At 69.7% G+C, this 18,903-nt stretch overlaps 2 protein-coding genes across 2 annotated transcripts; one reads left to right on the forward strand and one right to left on the reverse strand.

Annotated features, from left to right (window-relative positions):
• Positions 1-4,955: 4,955 nt before the first annotated feature.
• On the reverse strand, positions 4,956-6,033 carry APLN (apelin; the record flags this gene model as incomplete). Its single annotated transcript, XM_082004156.1, is given in 4 exon segments — positions 4,956-5,122; positions 5,479-5,584; positions 5,744-5,952; positions 5,955-6,033. Coding segments are annotated over 4 exon segments (561 nt in total).
• A 6,078-nt stretch (positions 6,034-12,111) lies between these two features.
• Positions 12,112-18,445, forward strand: XPNPEP2 (X-prolyl aminopeptidase 2; the record flags this gene model as incomplete). The annotated part of the gene is made up of 21 exons (XM_082004128.1): positions 12,112-12,157; positions 13,065-13,138; positions 13,251-13,361; positions 13,450-13,513; positions 13,713-13,817; positions 13,951-14,037; positions 14,142-14,288; positions 14,402-14,503; positions 14,671-14,752; positions 15,127-15,322; positions 15,491-15,580; positions 15,685-15,794; positions 15,879-15,956; positions 16,063-16,134; positions 16,278-16,338; positions 16,510-16,579; positions 16,702-16,806; positions 17,229-17,288; positions 17,479-17,555; positions 17,674-17,772; positions 18,097-18,445. The coding sequence occupies 21 exons, from the start codon at positions 12,112-12,114 to the stop codon at positions 18,301-18,303; spliced, it is 2,043 nt and encodes a 680-aa protein (XP_081860254.1). The 3' UTR covers positions 18,304-18,445.
• Positions 18,446-18,903: the final 458 nt, after the last annotated feature.

The following is an 18,903-nucleotide window of genomic DNA, read 5'->3' on the forward strand; positions in this document are numbered from 1 at the left end:
TGTGGCTCCATGATCCCTGTGCAGTGGCTGAGCTGCTGGGGGCTCCCCTACCTTGTGGCTCCTTTTTTTTTTTTTTCCTTTCCTCTTCAAAGTTTTTAAATTACATAATTTATTGGGAAACTGTTCGTTCCAAATAAACCTCCGTTGTGCAAGGTTTTGCGGGGCTGCGCTGGGTTCTCGCACCGAGCCTGCCGTCCCTCACGTAGCTCCGCGCTGCACGGCCTGGGGGTGGCTGCTGCTGGGCCGCAGCATCCCGTGATGCAGAGCTGCGGCTTGGCTCCGCCGTCCTCTCTGCCCAGGGCTCCGGGGCTCTGTCTAGGGGGGCTGGAGCCTTCCAGAAGTGGCTGAGCCCTTCCTCGGGCTCTCCTGCCAGCACCACCGGGACAGCAGAGCCGGGGGACAGTGGCAGAGGCTGCTATTGCCCTGGTTCCTGCTGGTTTAGCTCCTGCTGCTGGGCAGCAGCTCGCAGGCTCCTGACACGCAGGCAGCGCGCAGCCCAGTGCCGGCTGCCCCTTCCCTGGTGCAGCCTGGCACACGCCACACGCGAGATGGTGCAGCCGGGCGAGTCGGCAGAGAGCAGGGCCGGGGGAGAGTGCCTGTGACAGGGGGCTGGTGCCAGCATGTGGCACAGGGCTTCTGCAGGCGCGAGCAGCACTGCCCACGGGCTCCAGGTCCCTCCGGCCCCGCTGGCGCGGCAACTGGAGCAGTGCCGGAGAAAGCCAGCGCGTCCTGCCGCAGGAAACGGCCGCCGGTGTCATCTCCATCTGCTTCCTGATGGCTCCTTGAGAGCAGGGCTATGCCTGGGCAGCTGCTCCCAGCACCGTCACGGAGGGGACCGGCACAAGGTGCCGGCATTGTTCATGCAGCCACCACATTCCTGCCACTGCCGGCGGAAATGCCGGAGCAAGCGTGAAGCCCTGACGCTCCCTGGGGATGGGGCTGAAGGTTGGGCCTGCCCATCCTCCAGGCCCAGCCAGGGGCACGGGGGTCTTTGGGGGACCTTGGAGGCTGTTGGTGCGCCGCTCTGCGCCCTGTGTGGAGGTGGGGGGCCCACGTCTGCCTGTCAGCCTGCCATGGCTGTCGGCGGGACTGACGGATGCTGGTGATGCCTGTGTGGTGGGCCTGGCGTGGCCGGTGGCATCCCAGCAGTGTGCGCCTGCCACCAGCGGTCGGGCTCAGCCTGCTATTTTGGCACAGCCGTTGTCCTGTGTGCACCCTGGATGGCCAGTGCCAGCCCCAGGTGGGGCGGAGAGCCCTGCCCGTCCCCCTGGGTGCAGCCGGAGGCCCCCAAGGGGGGGGCCCATCCCCAGCCCCTCTCCCCCACGCACCCAGCACCCTCGCTTCTCTACCCAGTGAGCCGGGGCCCAGCAGAGCACCCCATCCTTGCCACGCCGGGCCCTGCACCTGCCCACGCACCCAGGGACAGCACCCAGGCAGCTGCCTGGGGAGGGGGCTGCCTGTACGCACTCGCCGGAGACCTTGCAGCCACCCGGTTTCAGCCCCCCGGCAGTACTTGCAGCAGCCACTGCTGCTGCGCTGGAGATGCTGCTCCAGCAGTCCCTCTCTGCGCCTGCTCTGCCCGTGCCCCTGTCCCCGGCACTGCCCTGGTGCCCCAGTGCCCGTGCTGCCACAGCTCCCTGCCGCGTGCAAGGCCACTGCCATGGCACGCAGCGCGTGGGGAACGTGGCAGGGCCCAGCAGCCTCCCACCTGCCTGTGGGCAGCCGGCCAGGCCAGGAAAAGCCAGAGATTCCTTAGGTCTCCTGGCCCAGGAGCCTTTTCCTCCGGCACTGGCTGGCCACAGCCCAACCGGGGGGTCCTCCCTGGCCTCCCCCTTCCAGGGTGGCGCAGGAGGGCTGGGGTCAGGGCTCAGCTGTGCATCCCCTGGCCACAGCCCAAGCCCTCAGGGTGGGGCGATGCCCGGCCGGACCGTGGGGCATTGCTGCCTTGCGCGGCACAGGCTGCAGCAGTCTGCTCCGGGTGAGCTCCAGCTGCCTGTCCTGCCTGCACCCAGGCAGGCAGGCACCCCCCCTGCGGGAGCTCCTGGGTGGAGTGCTGGCTGCCTGCAGCTGGTGGGGCGGGTTGAAGGTGCAGAGGGAGAGCTCTCCCAGTACAAACCAGTAGCAGCAGCATCGTCGGATGGCAGTGGAGGAGTGGTACCCCCCCGCCACCACGGGCCAGCCAGAGCAGGAGCTGGGGTCAACCGGGGGGGGCTGTCCCACCACACCACGTCCTCCCCCACCGCAGCACTGCTGGTGACGCCACCGCTGGCCCCACGGCTGATGGGGCTGGAAACCACCACGCAAGGGCCAGGACGGGACCGGCCGGCAAGCTGGCAACCCTTGCCCACCCACCCTGTCCCGCTGCGGGGGCACAGCCCGCGGCTCCCCAGCGGCACGCGGGCCGGCCGGCTGCCACGGCGGGCGTGGGTGGGCGGCGTGGCGGGAGCGCGCTGGCGCGTGGCCGGGGAGCACATCCCTCCCCAGTCCCGGAGGATGAGCTAATGGAGGCCAGCTGGGCCCAGCCCTGCTTCCCCCAGGCTCTGCTCCCAGCCCCGCAGCTGCAGCCTTTCCGCTCCTCAGTGGCCCTGTTAACCCCCTCCCCACCGCTGCCCCCACGGCTGCTGCACCCCCCTGCCCGCAGCCCCCCGCCGTGCCGGGGCTGAGCTGCCCTCCGCCTGGGAATGTCGCTTGTGGGAGGCCTCCTGCAAACAATATGGGGCTTGGGGGCCCCACACGGGCACTGCCTCGCTTGGGGGTCCCAGCTGGGGGAGCTCCTGTCCCAGGGGCTCCCATCCTTTTGTTCAGCCCCCACCCACCTGCAAGGTCCTACAGGGACCCTCAGTCTGCTGAGCCCCGACACACTGCCCCCCTGCATGGGTCCTGCTCACAGGGGACGGGGACACCAGGGTGGGGGCAGCAGAGCGGGGGATGCCAGGGATGGAGGTGCCAGGTACCAGGCAGCCGTTCCCATGCGTGGGGCGGTGGGGACTGCTGCCCAGGGCTGGTGGGGTCAGGCTGAGGGGACAGGGGGGATCCGGCAGCCGCTGGGGCTGCCTGAAGGCAGCAGAGTCGAATAGGATCAGTGAGAGAGAGGTGTGCAGGACTGGGCCACCATCCCGCAGCACTGGGGCGGCTGCCTGCCCTTCACCGGGGGCTGGAGCAGCCCAGCGAGGCGCTCAGCCGCAGGCAGAGACAGCTCCAGCAGCCGCCGCACGGTCCCTCCCTGCCCCACCGACCTCATCCTCCCCTGCCGGGGCCGGGCCAGGCACAAACCCTCCTCCCTGCCCTGGCACCATGCTGCCGGACACGGGTGCTGCACCCTCGCCTTCACGCAGACACTGGGAACCAAAGTGACAGCAGCGTTGCGGGAGCAGGGCAGCAGCACCCACACACCCACACCTCCCTATAGAAACCACCTTACAAAAGCCGTTATCCCAGCTAAGGCTGCAGCTAACCAGCTGCTTGAGGCCCCAGACCCAGGAACTGTTGGCGCCTGGGGGACAGCGAGCAGGATGGGCTGGACCACATCCCCTCCTCTGGGCATGAGGCATCCCCGTATGGCCCCTCGGCAGCAGCGCCCGTCCCAGCCTTGCTCCCCGCTTTTACAGCCGTTATTCCTGCTCGGCCCTTCATCACGCAGCTGATGCCCACCATGGAGGGGAATTCAGGTGAGCAGAAAAATAAACCCCGGAAGGAGATAAAGGCAGGGAGGCTCAGGACAGCATTTCCAGCCAGGGTCTTTGCTGCACAGCCCAAGGGTCCCAGCCCCAGCCACTCACCCCACACTGCCCCAGATGGGACCAGCATCCCCTCCGCCATCACCCAGCCCTCCCACAAGCCTGGGGGATGCTGACCTCCTCTGTTTTCCCAGCCTCCTCCCCAGCTGTACAGGCCAGCAGCCCTACAGCTTGTTTCTTTCTTCGCTGGGCATCTTCTCTGCCAGCACAGAGCTGGGAAAGGGGCTGCCTTGGCCTCCCGTGCCACCGGGCAGTGCCAGGAGGGAGCAGAGGGCACCTGGGAGCCCTCCCCACCGGCAGGAGAGCAACCCATGCCCACACCTGCAAAAACAGGGCTTACTGTCATCATAACTCTTTATTATAAAGATGTATTTACATAGAATAAATCTTTACAGACATGAGAAACGTGGTCAACAGGACCCGGCAGCACTCAGAGTGAGGGCCCCCCTTTTGCAATGTCTGTGTTTGACACAGACACTCCAATGCTCCCCCATTCTCCTGCTGTCCCATGGCGTGGAGCAGGCAGAGGGGCCCAGAGCCCCACACTGTGTCCTGGGCGGGCACCTCAAGGGTCCCCAGGAGGTGGGTCTGCCAGCAGCAACCTCATGCTCGCTGGGGAGGGGAGGGCAGCTCACCCAAGGCATGGGATTAGCACCATGGGAGTAAGAGACGCTCCTCGCACAAGCTGTGTGCTCCCCCGGCACGCGGGTGACTGGCAGGGACGGGGCAGCAGCCCCGAGGGAGCTTGCAGGCCCCTGCGGAGCAGCTCCTCCACCTGACAAAGTGCTTTGCGCAAAGCCCACGGGTGCTGGAGGCCGATGCCCAGGGCAGCCCCGCACCCACCGCGGGGGACAGGGGCACCACGGCAGCACCCAGCCCCATCACCAGCTACCTGGGCGGCCGGCTCCCAGCCAGCCCCAGGAGGCAGTGAGGGGCGGCAGGAGGCACCCACGGTGCCAGACACGCTGCCAGGGCCGGCAGGGACAGCCGCAGGGAGGAGGCGACGCCAGCCGACAGCTCACGAGTGGGACCCCAGGCCCGGGGCCGGGAGACGAGCAGAGCAGGACAGGACACAGAGCGGGCGGTGGGAGCCGCGTCCCTGGAAGGCTGGTGGCAACCCTGCAGCAAGAGTCAACCAGGAACGCGTGAGCTCCCTCCCGGCAGCGTCACGCATGTCCCCTCGTCCCCCCCCCCACGCCCCGCTGCTCCTCACCTGCCTCAGAAGGGCATGGGGCCCTTGTGGGAGAGCCGGGGCCGGGGCCGCCGGTACCGCCGCCAGCCGCCCGGCCGGGGCCCGGCCCCACGCCGCGCCGCTCGCGGCCGCCCCGGGGTTCGGCTGAGGCCGCTCGCCGCACCCCTCCCGTCCGGCGCCTGCCCCGGCGGCCCTGGGGACGCAGGAAGAGCGTTAGCCGGGTGCCCCCCCGCCGGCGGGACGAGGACGGGGATGCCGTGGGGCTCGCCCGCACCTCCCGCCGCCCGAGCCGCCCCCCGCAGCAGCCGTTCGCCCGCCGAGCGCTTCCCGCGCCCGGGCCACCTGCGCCCAGCGCGGCCGCCGCCACCGGCAGGGCCCCTCGGGGCCCCGGGCAGTGCCCTGTCCCTGCAGCCCGCACCCCCGGCCGAGGCTCCGGCGCCAGCCCCGGCCCCGCACCCGGCACCCCTGCGGAGCCGGGACTGGGATGCCACCCGGGGGAGGGGGGGCAGAGACCCGCCGTGGGCAGCGTGGCGGGGCCGTGGCTCCCACGGGTGGCGTCCCGGCGGTGCCCTGGGCTGTCACCCGCGGGACCGGGCGGGTCGCGCCCCGCAGCCGGTGGCAGCGGCGGCTCCGGGGCCCCGGCCCGGCTGTTGTGCTGCCCGGACGGACGGGGGGGGGTTGTTGGCACCATGAAAAGCGCTTTGTCCTCCCCAGCCTGGCGGCAACGGCTCCCGGCCGGCACGGGCAGGGGATGCCGGCCCCCCCCGCCGCGCTCAGCCCACCCTGCCCACGGTCACCCGGGCACGGTCCCCACCATCCTCCCCGCCGCCAGCCCGGGCAACGGAACGATGCCGGACCGGAGGAAGGGGGTGTGTGTCGGGGAGGGGGGTCCCCAGCGCGGCGCGGGGCCGCGCTCGCCCCCCGCCCGAGGGTCCCGGCACTCACCCGCGGCGGCCAGGGCGAGCGAGAAGAGCAGCAGCAGCGCCAGGAGCCAGCGCGGCGCGGCCATGCCGGGGGGCGGCGGGGGCGGCGGCAGCCCCGCTGCGGGGGAGCCGCATTTGTAGGCGGTGAGAGCCCGGCCCGGCCCCGCCGCCGCCCGGTCATGTGGCAGCCGGGCCCCCGGGGGTGTCCGCCCACCGCCCCGCCCCCGCGTCCTCCCCCCTCCCGGGACAGCCCCCCGCCTGCACCCCCTCCCGGGCATCCCCCCCGCCCGGCCCGAGCCCCAGCGCGCTGGGACCCCCCCAGCCTGGCCCTGGGACCCTGGGAGCCTCCACCTCGCCTGTCTCAGGCCGCCCCTTCCAGCCCACCCCCCTTCCCCTGGCACCCAAGGGGGCAGGAGGCCACCCTGCCACCCTCCCATGCCCACCAACCCCCCAGCCGGGCAGTGCCCGCAGGGGGTCTGCCTGCAGCCCCCCTCACCCTGCTGCCCCCCAGGTCATCCAGCCACTGCCCGGGGGGCACGAAGCCCCCCCGTCTGCTGGGGGGCACAGCGAGGGTGCCGCTGCCTGTGCGGGGAGGGGGGACAGACCGCCGCTGCAGGATGGGCACTGCAGCCCCCAGCTCTGCGCTGCACGGGCCAGGACGGGGGCTAAAGCACCCTGGGCCCCCCCTGCACAGACGTGCGGGCTGCGGGTGCCTGTCCTGCGTGGCCTGGGTGCTGGCTGAGCACCGACAGAGCCCCTCATTGACCCGCGTGTGCAGGTACCGCCGCTGGCACGGTGTCGTGGCGGGTGACAAAGGCAGAGCTGAAGCCTCCTGCAGCCTAGGGACCCCCTTGCCTGTAGCCGGGTGCTGCCGGGGAGGCCACGGCAACCACGCACCGTACCAGGACATCACCCTTCAGCCCCCGCAGACCTCGCAGGAGTGTTTGGGGAGGCCCAACCCTGTTTGTCACACTCGCCTCCCCAGTATCCTGGGGTGAGGGCTGCCGGACTCCCCTCCCCCCTCCTCTGCCCATGCTGCCCCTCGGGAATGTGGGGCTGGGAGGTGGCAGCTGAGGAGGGGGCAGACAGGGCACACTGTGAAACCACATGTGCCAAGGACTGACGCGGTGACAGCCGCGGCACACCAAGGACACAAACAGGGCTCTGCAAGCCAACAGTCAGAAAGCCGCAGGCCCTCCCAGTCCGGGCACGGGGGTCCCCTGAGCGGGTGGCTGAGGACGGGCTGTAGGTACAGCTATGTACCGGCTTTGCATGGCAAAGGTTTTGGTAGCGGGGGGGCTGCAGGGGCGGCTTCTGTGAGAAGCTGCCAGAAGCTTCCCCCGTGTCTGACAGAGCCAGTGCCAGACAGCTCCAAACCGGACCCGGCGCTGGCCAAGGCTGAGCCCATCGGCGACAGCGGCAGCGCCTCTGGGAGAGCAGAGTGAAGAAGGGGAAGCAAAAACTGTGCAACTGCTGCCGGAGTGAGGCATGAGAATATGTGAGAGGAGCAGCCGGGGCAGGAGGGCTCCAGGCGCCGGAGCAGAGGGTCGCCGGCAGCCCCCGGGGAAGCCCCCGGGGAGGCCGGCTGTGCCCCTGCGGCCATGGAGCTCCACGGGGGAGCAGATCTGCACCCGCACCCAGGGAGGGCCCCACGCCGGAGCAGGGGGATGCCCGAAGGAGGCTGTGACTCCATGGGAGGGACCCCAGGCTGGAGCAGGGCAGAGGGTGAGGAGTCCTCCCCCCGAGGAGGAAGGAGCGGCAGAGACCAGGTGTGATGAACTGACCGCAGCCCCCATTCCCCGTCCCCCTGCGCAGCTTGGGGTTGGAGGGGGAGAATTGGGGAGCGAAGGTGAGCGCAGGAAGAGGGGAGGGGTGGGAGGGAAGGTGTTTGAAGATTTGGGGTTTATTTTCTCATTATCCTACTCTGATTTGATTGGTAATAAACTAGTTTCCCCCTGTCGAGCCTGCGTGGCCTGTGACGGTCACCGGGGAGCGATCCCTCCCTGCCCTCACCTCCACCCTTTCGCTGTATTTCTCTCCCCTGCCCAGCTGAGGAGGGGAGCGATCGGGCGGCCTCGGGGGGCACCTGGCCTCCAGCCGGGGTCGGCCCGCCACAGGGTACCAGGTATCGCCCCTGCAGAAAGCGGGTGACAAGTACAACCGCAGCCTGGGACAGCACCTACCGGCGGGGCGAGCGAGGGGTGGCCCTGCCTGGCCAGCACCCTGGCAGTGTGTACAGCGGGGGCTGTAATGGGGGGTGTGGGGTGCGAGGAGGGGCTCAGGGGGTGCCTGGGGACCACGTCCCACCCTCTGCGCCTGTTCCAGTCCTGCTGGTTGTGCCCCTCCGCGCCCCGCAGCCCGCCCGAGGGCTCTGGGCAGGTTCGCCTGCAGCCCCCGCAGTGTAGGGTCGCGCGCCCCCAAAGGGGGGTGCTCCTTCGGGGGGGGCCCCGCTCACCGGGGTCCAGCAGCGGAGCCCCACCCCTGCAGGCCAGCTGCCAGGCTCTGGGGTGCAGCGGGGACCCCCACGCCCACCCCCCGGGCACGCACCGCCTGCCGGGCTTCGGGGCAGGCAGGGGCAGGCAGGCCCTGCCTTCGCAAGGGATCGTCGCAGCATCCCCGTGCCACCGCTCGCTTCCGCATTCCTGCGGCCCGCACACCCTCCCTCCCCGACCCGCGTCCTGTTTGCCGGGCGCGTCACCCCGGCCTGAGTCACCCCACGGCCTCCGCAGGTGACGGAAGGCCAACAATAGCCCACAAAGGGAGGATGTCCCCCCAAAGCCTTCCTCCAGCTCGTCTTCGAGGAAACCTCCCGCGGGAGGGAAGGGCCCCACCGGACGCGCGGCGGCCGATGAGCTTCGTCCTGTTGACGCTGGCTTGCTCGCAGCGGCACGCGGCCCCGGGGTCCCCAGGGACGGCGGGTGCCACCCCCCACGCGGGGCGAGGAGGAGGAGGAGGGCTGCGCAGCCTCAGGGCTCCCGCTGACGCTGTACCCGTGGGGACGGGATAGGCCAGCCTCGGCCCCGTCCCTGGGATGTGGCAGGGGTGTCGGGGATGGCATCGCAGAGTCGAGCTTGGAGGTTGGGAATAAGGGGGTGGGGGGCCACCCTTGTCGCCGTGGGGACCCCACGGGACCGGGTGTGCAGCTGTGCGGTGAGGGGCGGCCGGCAGGCGGGGCGGCGGGGACAGGGGGCCTGGGCACCCCTGTGGGTGCAGCCCCCACCCTGGCACTGGGCAGGGACCGGGCAGGGAGGATGGAAGCATCATTAGCACGTTTCACTAATTAACAGGATGGTAGCAAACCGCTGCTGACTGTCACCATGGCAACAGCATCACACATCCTTGAGAAACTTCGGTTGCCATAACAATTACAGGCAGCTTTGGTGTCACCCTGTGTCCCCTGCCCTCCTGTCCCTGCCCCTGTGCTGCCCGTGCTGGGGATTCCCCACCGCCCCCCTCCTGGGCTCCTCCGAGCGGGGTCCAACGGTGACGCCAGGCACAGGCAGCCTGAGACCATTCGTGACACGAGTGTGCCAGGCCTCAGCCTGCCCGCAGGCAGGGACGAGGTGGAGGTGGCGGGACCACTCAGCTTTGCTGCTGCCGGACCCTGCCGCTGCACCTGAGCTGTGGCAGGACCGGGCAGGTGGGCAGGGGACAGGGGACAGGGCAGAGGGACACGGGGACAGGGGTCTGTGTGGCTCCACAGCGCGGTCCTGGTGCCACCTCGTGGTGAGCAGGATCCCGGTGACACAGCCGGACAGTCCCTGCGGTGACACAGCCGGACAGCCGCTGCACGGAGCTGGCAGCCCCCGCAACGGCACAGCCGGACGATCACCCTGCGGCCCAGCCGCTGCGCTGGCGCCCAGAGCTGACCGCGGGCTCACGCCAGCAGAAGCAGGGCTGCAGCGTGGGGGGACGAGGTTGGGACGAGAGGGTGGCCAAGGGGCCACAGCTCCCCCCGTCCTTGCTGTCCCGGCACTGTGAGCTTCTCCGCGCTGGGGGACAAGACTGGTCACCCCAAATCCCAGCGCCTGGAGCAGCAGCCCGTGCCGCCGCCCTTAGTGCTGCCGTGTGGCCGGGCCGCGCCGCGCCAGCCGCCCTGAAAGTCCGCGTCTGACCCGTGGATGGACACCGCTGCTGCCTGTCCTTCAGCCAGCCTTTCTCTTCAATAACCACGGAGAAGTCATTAAACCAGTTAGAGGAAATATGTGTGCAATAAAAGCGACAGGCCTTGGGGTCAAGGCTCGTTATGACTAACGTAATGAGCTTTTTAGCAACGCGGATGCCGTGGCGGTCCGGAGCTCCCGGGCTTGCCAGGACAAAGGGCACATCCCGGAGGGCTCCTCCGGCAGAAAGCGGGTCCCGGCGCAGCCCCCGGAGGTGGCCGCTGGCCCCCAAGCCCTGTGCCCGGGGTGTGGGCAGGGGCTGGTACCCTGCCTGCCCGGCATAGCTCAGTCTGCTCGCCACCACCGCGCTCCCCTCCCTCCACGTGCTGCTGCCAGACGTATCTCCGATCGCGTAAGGCTGCTCGATGCTAAAACATTGCCGTTGTCGCCTTTGCCAGCGTTTCCAACCCTGCCCACTAATGCACTGCGAATTTATTATTCCTATTCCTCCATTAGCAGGACCACGTGCTCTCACCAGCGCTGAAGTTACCCCGTGTTTACCGTCAGGGCCTTACCCATATTCCTGCTCCCCAGAAACCCACACACGAGAGGCAGGGTCAGACGTTCAGCTCCGTCGCCCCGAAGCCTGGTCCCTTTTCCATATAATGGCACTGGCGAAAGGCCGGGATGCCCACACCACGCGCGCTGTGGCCCCATCCCTCCACACCCCTTCCAGGCACCGTCTTCGTGTCCTTGCAGGGTCCCCGTGCTCCTCCATGACCCCTCCCCAGCTCTGCCCCTACCTGCGGGCAGGGGCTGGGCAGAGCAGGCAGGAGCGGCAGCAGCATCGGCCTCTGCTCCTTCTGCAGTCCATGGGGGGTCCGTGACAGGATTTTGGGTGCCCTCCAGCCTCCCTCAGGCCAGGGAGACCCAGCGAGCCCCGTCACCTCCCCAGAGCACTTGGGGTTTTCCCGCGCCACCGCCTCTCACGCAGCCCAAAGCGTCTGCAGGCGTGTGGGACCCGCGAGACGAGAGGCATCGGTGAGCACGGTGCACGGCGCTGCTGCCCACGCTGTCCCTTCGCCCTCTCCCATCTTGCCCCCCTTGGCCCTGGCACTGCCCACGGGCAGCCCCAGGGAGCTCAGAGCCGAGGGTGGTCGGCTCCTTCCCGTCCTCCGTGGGACGCCGCGCGTGGCCTCACCACCAAAGGGGTGCGGAGGTTTCAGCGCGGAGCAGCCAGGCCGGCGCCCCGCAGAAAGGCACGGAGGTGAGAGCGGTATGGGCGCTGACGTGGTCCTCGGTGCCGACCGGCTTTTCCCTGCGGTAAAAAGCCTGCTGGCGTGAGCTTGCCGGTCCTGTTACTAGAGCCGCGGTGGAAGAACAGCATGTAAAAAAAATTAGGGGCCCAGCCGTGGCCAGGGGATGCAAAATCGTGCGTTACCGGCACACAGCCATCTGCAGGAGCCAAAGACTGCGGCGGGTGTCTCGTCGGTGCTCCGGCTGCCCATGCCGACAGCCAGCTCTCAGCCCTGCTCACGCAGTTAGGGCCCTAGGGAAGGGCATTTGTGCCCCCCATGACAGCCGTGATGTTCAGCAATTGCTACTGGAGACCCCCCCCGCCCCACCCCTGCCCTCTGCCAGTCCCAGCCTCGGGGGTGCCACTGGGCGCTGGGGTGGGGACCGCCACGGCCGTGCCCAGGAGGATGCTCGGCACTGCTCCGCGTCCCGCTGCAGGAGGAGGGCTGGCGCAGGGAGCCGGCTGGCCCCGGCAGCATGGCCCCCCCGGGGTGCCCTCACCCCAGGGGCCCCCAGGTCAGGTCTCGCTGGCTCCAGGGGACAGAGGTTTCCCCAGGGACAGAGGGGAGCAGAGCACGCCGCAGCTGGGACGTGCCAGGCTGTGCTGGCACAGCCTCCCCTCTGCTCCGGGAGGATCTTTGGACTTTGTGCTGATTTTGCTGTTTGCTTTTATTTAGCGGCAGGATTTTCTTTCCGCGCACAGGACAACAATCCCCCCGGTATCTGCTCCAGGCCTTGGCCCTCCCATCCAGCATCCCTCTGCCCCTGGGGCAAAGGCGCAGGAGGAGGGACCCGTCACCCGAGGCCCCAGGGAAACCTCCCCTCCGCTCCCCGTCCTGCTGGGCACCCCCAGGGCAGCCATGCACCCCCCGCACTGGATCGCAGCCTGGGTGCTCCTGCTCCACGGTACGTCGGAGGGGCTGGGCGGGGAGGCGGGGTGGGCTCGCCAGGCGACGACGCATCCTGGGACTCCCCGGGAACCAGGCTGGTCCCAGCGCCGAGGACGTAGGGGTGTTTTGCAGCTCTCCGAACCACAACTTTGGGTGAAGGGGGGTGGGTTTGCCCTTAGGGAGCCAGGGCTGTGCTGCTGCCCCAGCCCCGCTGCCCTAGGGCAGGGGGCCAGGCTGCGGAGAGGGGCTAATCCTGCCTGCCCGACCCCAGGGACAAGCTCTGGGGAGGTGACGGGTAGGGGCAGCTCCCAGGGGCATAGAGACCAGGTGCCCAAGGCCACACCGTGCCAAGGGGGACCCCTTCCCCCATTGCCCCGTGGACCTGAGCCTGGTGCCCTTGGCCCGAGACGAAGAACCGGGTCCCTGCCCGCAGACTGCAGTGGTGACGCTGGTGGAGAGCTCGGGGAAGGGCGGTGCCGGCGGTGGCACCAGGAGCAGAGCAGCACCGGGAGAGGCCAGGTCCTGCCGGGGCACATCGCTGGCTGCCGGCCACGTCCTCCAGCAGCCCCAGCACCAGGGATGCTCAGGGCTGGCTCCTGCCACCCCCCTCCCCAGCTCCTGGGCATGGTGGGCACTGGCTGATCCCGCTGCACCCCCGGGCCTGTCCCCAGGCATGCCGTGGGCGCTGCCGTGCCCAGGAGCATTCACTTCCTCGAGCTGGGTGACAGCGTCAGTTTTCATCCACTATTCCCAGGGCTAGAAACACTGTTTTTTGCAAAAAAAAAACCAAAACTGGGCTGGCTCAGTGTTTGGGCCTGGGGACGAGGGTCACAGCTGCCCCGGCGCTGGCTCTGGGCCAGAGCAAGGGGCTGGCAGGACCCCCGGCTGCAGCCTGAGGCTCCAGGGTGTCCCCGCGCCCCCAGGCTGTGCCGCAGGCTGGCTGCCGCAGGCTGCCTCCGCCAGGAGCGACGTCCGGGACTGCTCCACGGACCCACCGGTGAGCCCCGCCGTGCCCAGCCCTCCCTGTCCCCGGGACGCCTAGCCTGGGGTCACCCCCAGCCCCACCCCTGCAGCTGGTGTCCCCAGCACGTGTCCCCTTGTGCCACCAGTACCTGCCCCCTACGGCCACCAACACAACGGGGCGGCTGGCCGCTCTGCGGGACATCATGCGAGCTCACGGCGTCCACGCCTACATCGTGCCCTCCACGGACGCCCACATGGTAAGGCAGCAGCCTGCCTGCGCCCCCGGGGACTGGCGCCCCGGTCGGTGCCCACGGCCGCCTCTCACGGCTCCGTCCCCGGCTCCAGAGTGAGTACATCGCTGAGCGGGATTCCCGGCTGGGCTGGCTGACCGGCTTCACTGGCTCTGCAGGTGAGAGCATCCTCGCTGCCCTGGGGTCCCTGCTCGGGGGGCCAGCACCCGGCCGCCTGCTGGTCCTCATCCTTGGGGATCCTCAGGACAGGGCACGGTCCCACTCCACACAGGCGGTGGGGCTGGGGGTCCCTGGGGTCCCCACCGGCTGCCTGGAGAGGGAGGAGAGGCGACGCCTGAGCCCCCACTCCTGTCCCAGGCACCGGCGTGGTGACGCAGAACAAGGCTGCCCTGTGGACCGACAGCCGCTACTGGACCCAGGCAGAGCGGCAGCTGGACTGCAACTGGGAGCTGCAGAGGACAAGTCAGTGAGGGGCAAGCAGGGGGGCTGCTGCGTCCCCCCGCCCCCAGGACCCTCCCAGCCCCAGCCTCATCTGGGCTCGGCGTGGGCCGGGATGCGGCTCGTCCTCGCAGTACCACCCAGCTCTCTCCTGCAGCCTGGATCGAGTCCGTCGGGCTGTGGATCTTGGAGGCGGTTCCTGTGGGGGGGAATGTCAGCTTGGATCCCTTCCTCTTCTCCATTGGTAGGGCTGGCCCTCACATGGGGTGACCCTGCCCGACATGAGGGCAGGTCCCGGGTGTGGATTTACCAGGTGCCCCCAACCATGGGCTTCTTCCCCCGCCCCAGACACCTGGAACAGCTACAGCCGGGCTCTGCACGGCTCGGGCAGGACCCTGCTGCCCATCGAGACCAACCTCGTGGATCAAGTGTGGGGTGACCAGAGACCCCCTCCAGCCTCCAGCGAGATCTACAGCCTCCCGGCGGCATTCACAGGTACGACCACCCTCCTCCCTGAGGCTGCCGGGAGGATGCTCGCCCGCGGCAGCCCCCAGCCCGGGGGGGTCGTGGTGGTCCCCGAGCTAGGCCAGCCGCTCGCTCCCCCCCAGGGAGCAGCTGGCAGGAGAAGGTGTCCGGGATCCGGCAGCAGATGGAGCAGCACATTCGACGCCCCACGGCCGTGCTGCTGTCTGGGCTGGAGGAGACGGCCTGTGAGTAGCCGCGGTGCCGTGGTGGGTGCCGTGGTGGGTGCCGTGTGGGTGCTGTGTGGGTGCTGTGTGGGTGCTGTGTGGGTGCCGTGGTGGGTGCCGTGGGCTCCCAGCCCTGGGGATGGGCGGGCAGCTGGCGGGCGCAGGCTCGGAGGTCTCGTTCCCGGCAGGGCTCTTCAATCTCCGCGGAGACGACATCCCGTACAATCCCGTCTTCTACTCCTACACGCTGCTGACCAACACCACCATAAGGTGGGCAGCGCCTCCCTGCGGGCACGGGGCACGGACGGGGCTCGGCACCCACCCCCTTCCTTTCCAGGGCCAGCACCCATGGGACCCTCCCCTGGCCCAGCTGCCCCCTTCCCCGGAGCTCACCGCGTCCTGCAGCGCCCAGCCCCATTCTGTGTCCCCTCCAAGCCCCACATCTTTCCCAGGTCCAGCCCCCTCCCTCCCAGCACAGCCTGAGGCCGACCCCCGCTCCCAGCCCAGCATCCCCTCGGAGCCCCCGAACCAGCCCCCAGCCCCCTCCTCTCCGCCGGCGCGCCCCACACGGCCGGGCTCGGGGGGACCAAAGGCAGCAGGCCAACGCCACGGCTGCGCCCGCCCCACCCCGCATCCTTCCCCAGCCTGTTCGTGGATGAGGCGCGGCTGGCGGCGGCGGCGCGGCAGTCCCTGCGGGCAGGCTGCCCGGGGCCGCTGTGCGTGGAGCTGCAGGAGTACGGGCAGGCACGCGCCCACCTCCGCCGCTACGCCCAGGGCGACGTCACCATCTGGCTGGGCACCGAGTACACCACCTACGGCCTCTACGGCGTCATCCCCCAGGTGGGGCACCGCCGCGTGCCGGCGCCGACACCCGCGCCGCCGAGCCCGGCCTCGGGGACGGCCCCGTGCCGCCGAGCCGCGGGCGCGGGGACGTGCCGCGGCCGTCCCTGGGGCAGGAGGGGGTGAGTGGCCGTGCCCGGCCGTGCCACCCCCGGCCTGCCCTTGCAGGAGAAGCTGCTGGAGGACAGCTACTCCCCGGTCATGCTGGCCAAGGCTGTGAAAAACGCCAAGGAGCAGGACCTGCTGCGAGCCGCTCATGTGAGGGCTGTCCCCGTCCCCGCAGCCCCGAGCAGACGCGGGGGGCAGCTGGGGGATGTGGAGTGCTGACGCCCCCCTCCCCTGATGCCGCTGGGCCACCCCAGGTTCGGGACGCGGTGGCTGTCATCCAGTACCTGCTGTGGCTGGAGAAGATGGTGCCGCAGGGGCAGGTGGACGAGTTTTCGGGGGCACAGCACATCGACGCGCTCCGCCGGTCAGTGCCGCTGCTGCGGCCCCCTCCCCGCCTGGTGCAGGGCAGCCGGGGACCCCCAGCATCTCCCTCCCTGCTGCCTTCCAGGGCGCAGGAGCACAGCCGTGGGCCCAGCTTCCAGTCCATCTCCGCCAGCGGGCTCAACGCGGCGCTGGCCCACTACAGGTATGGCTCGGCCCCGGCCGCGGCCGGGGGTGCCAGGGCCGGCAGTGGCAGTGGGGAGTGGGCAGCCGGAGGCTGGGAGCGGGCTCTGACCCCCCTCCCCTCGCAGCCCCACCAACGGGAGCAGCCGGAAGCTGTCTGTGGATGAGATGTACCTTTCGGACACCGGAGGGCAATATCTGTGCGTAGCCCTTAACGCAGACCCCCGCGCCGCACCGCACAGCCCCCCATCCCCTCCCCACGCCCCCAGCGCAGGCTGGTGGCAGGGGCCCCCAAAGCCAGCGCTGGGGCTGCATCGCCCCCGTTCATGCCCCCGCTTTGCAGGGACGGGACGACAGACATCACGCGGACGGTGCACTGGGGTGCGCCGACCCCACTCCAGAAGGTACCACCACCTCCCCTGCCAGCCAGCACCCCCCTGGGGTGCCCAGCATCCCTCTGCGACGCCCAGCACCCCCCTGCGGTGCCCAGCACCAAGGTCCCAGCCAGGGCTGGATACACCCGGGGGGGCGTCCGGGCACCGCCACGCTCAGCCCCCCCGCCATGCCCCTCTTAGGAAGCCTACACCCGTGTGCTGATGGGCAACATCGACCTGTCCCGCCTCGTCTTCCCACCCAACACGGCAGGTGGGTGCTGAGCCAGGCGTCAGGCACCTCGGCTCTGCCTGGACCCCCTGGGCGTGGGGAGGAGGAGGGAGGGGGGGCCCTCACCGGCTCACTGGCGCCCATCCCACCTCGTCATTCCCCAGGGAGAGCAGTGGAGTCCTTCGCCCGCCGGGCACTCTGGGACGTGGGGCTCAACTACGGCCACGGGACCGGCCATGGCATCGGCAACTTCCTCTCAGTCCACGAGTGTAGGTGCTGCGGCACCGGCACCAGCGCTGGGGACCTGGGCTGAGCTGCGGGGGACAGGGACGAGGACAGGGGCTCATCTGGGGCCTCTCATAACCCAGCTGAGCTGCTTGCTGCGGGCGGGTGTCCCCCACCTGCAGGGTGCTGCGGTCCTTGCCGGGGTGGCCCTGCAGTCCTTGCCGAGGAGGTGCCACGGTCCTTGCCAGGGCTCCCCATGGTTCTTGCCAGGGTGGCTCCATGGTCCTTGCTGGGGTGGCCTGCAGTCCTTGCCAGGGTGGCCACGTGGTCCTTGCCGGGATGGCCACGTGGTTCTTGCCGGGGTGGCCACGTGGTTCTTGCCAATGTGCCAACTTGGTCCTTGTCAGGGTGTCCCCGCAGCACACATCGTCCCCAGGAGCTGTAACCCACCCCATGTCCCCTGCAGGGCCCGTGGGCTTCCAGTCTAACAACGTGCCGCTGGCAGCCGGCATGTTCACCTCCATCGGTACGTGCGCCCACCACGCCGGCCGGTGCCTTGGGCTCTCTGGGATGTCCCTGACTGGCAGAGTCCGGCCAGGGGAGGAGGCATTCAGCTCTCGGCCCCACTCAGGGGCCAGATCCAGTCCCTCTGGGGTGGGGTGGGCTGGGGGAGTTGCTGGGGCTCGGGACTCACCAGACGCCTTCCCGGCCCCCAGAGCCTGGGTACTACCGGGACGGCGAGTTCGGCGTCCGCATTGAGGACGTTGCCCTCGTGGTGGAGGCGCAGACCAAGGTAGCGCAACGGGGCTGGGCTGGCAGGGGTGGCACAGCGCCGGGGGGCTGCATCAAGCCAGGGGTGCGGGCACCCCTGGGCGGGGCTGGGGGCACCCAATGCCACCTCTCTGTGGCAGCACCAGAGCGGGGAGAAGCCCTTCCTGACCTTCGAGGTGGTGTCCCTGGTGCCCTACGACCGCAACCTCATCGACCTCAGCCTCCTGTCACCAGAGCAGGTACGGGGTACTCGAGGCAGGGAGGCAGAGCAGGGACGTGGGGCCAGCGCGTGGGGCTGGGGTACGGGGAGAGCGAAGGGAGCCGGGGGGTGGACGTAGCGCAAAAGTAGGACTGCGGCATGAGGTCGGGGCGGGTAAATGGGGCCGGGGCAGGGATGGGTGCGTGGATGGCGGGGAGCAACAGGGTCTGCAGATGGGGCCAGTGATCGGGCGTGGGGTAGCTGGATGGGGAGGGCCAATGGGGGGCAAGGGGGTGCTGGCAGCGAGGGGGCACAGGCGGCCGGGGCAGCCCCCCCGCAGCCCCCTCGCGGTGCCCGGCTGCAGATCCGGTACCTGAACTCCTACTACGAGACCATCCGGGCGCGCGTGGGGCCCGAGCTGCAGCGGCAGCGGCTGGAGGACGAGTACCGCTGGCTGCAGCGGAGCACCGAGCCCTTCCCGTTGGGCAGCGCCGCCACCGCCGCCGCCACCCTGGGCACGCTGGCCCTCGCCTCCCTCCTCTCCGCGCTGCTCACCGGGCTGCAGGCCTGACCCTGCGCCGGCTGGCCCCGGGCCAGCCCCCTCCCTGCCGCAGCCCTTTCTTCTCCCTGCCGCTCGCTTCCTTTTTTTTTGTTTTCTGTCTGCTCATTTGTGATTAAACATGAGCAACGCCGGCGGGTGCCTGCGCACTGCTATGCCCTGCTGCGGCAGCCCGGTGTGCTGCCAGCCTGCCCGCCGCCTCGCTCACGGCCCCTGGCCCCACACGTGTGACCCTGCCCGTGCCATCTGCCCTGCCCTGGGGTGGCCAAGTCATCACCAGCGGCGAGGAGGCAGATTCAGGGCAGATTTTAATTCCTGGGACAAGAGACGGAGGAACGGGAGCATGAAGGTGCAGGGCAGCCGGCCAGACCGCGGCCATCCCCGCTGCCCTGTGGGTGCCGGCGGCAGGGTGCCGATGCGCACGTCCCACCTGGGCTCGGTGCCCAGCCAGGAGGACCTGCGGGTGCAGGGGACACAGGGGACATCCTGGACCAAGCGTCACACGGAGGGCTTGGCTGTCGTGAGCTGGCAGGGAGAGCGAGCAGGCACGGGGAGTGGGCACGGCGGAGAGGTTGGGGACCTTCATCCTTTGCATGGGCGGGATGCGGTGCC

This window comes from Phaethon aethereus, assembly GCF_964289735.1.
Source record: "Phaethon aethereus genome assembly, chromosome: 10".
Taxonomy (NCBI): domain Eukaryota; kingdom Metazoa; phylum Chordata; class Aves; order Phaethontiformes; family Phaethontidae; genus Phaethon; species Phaethon aethereus.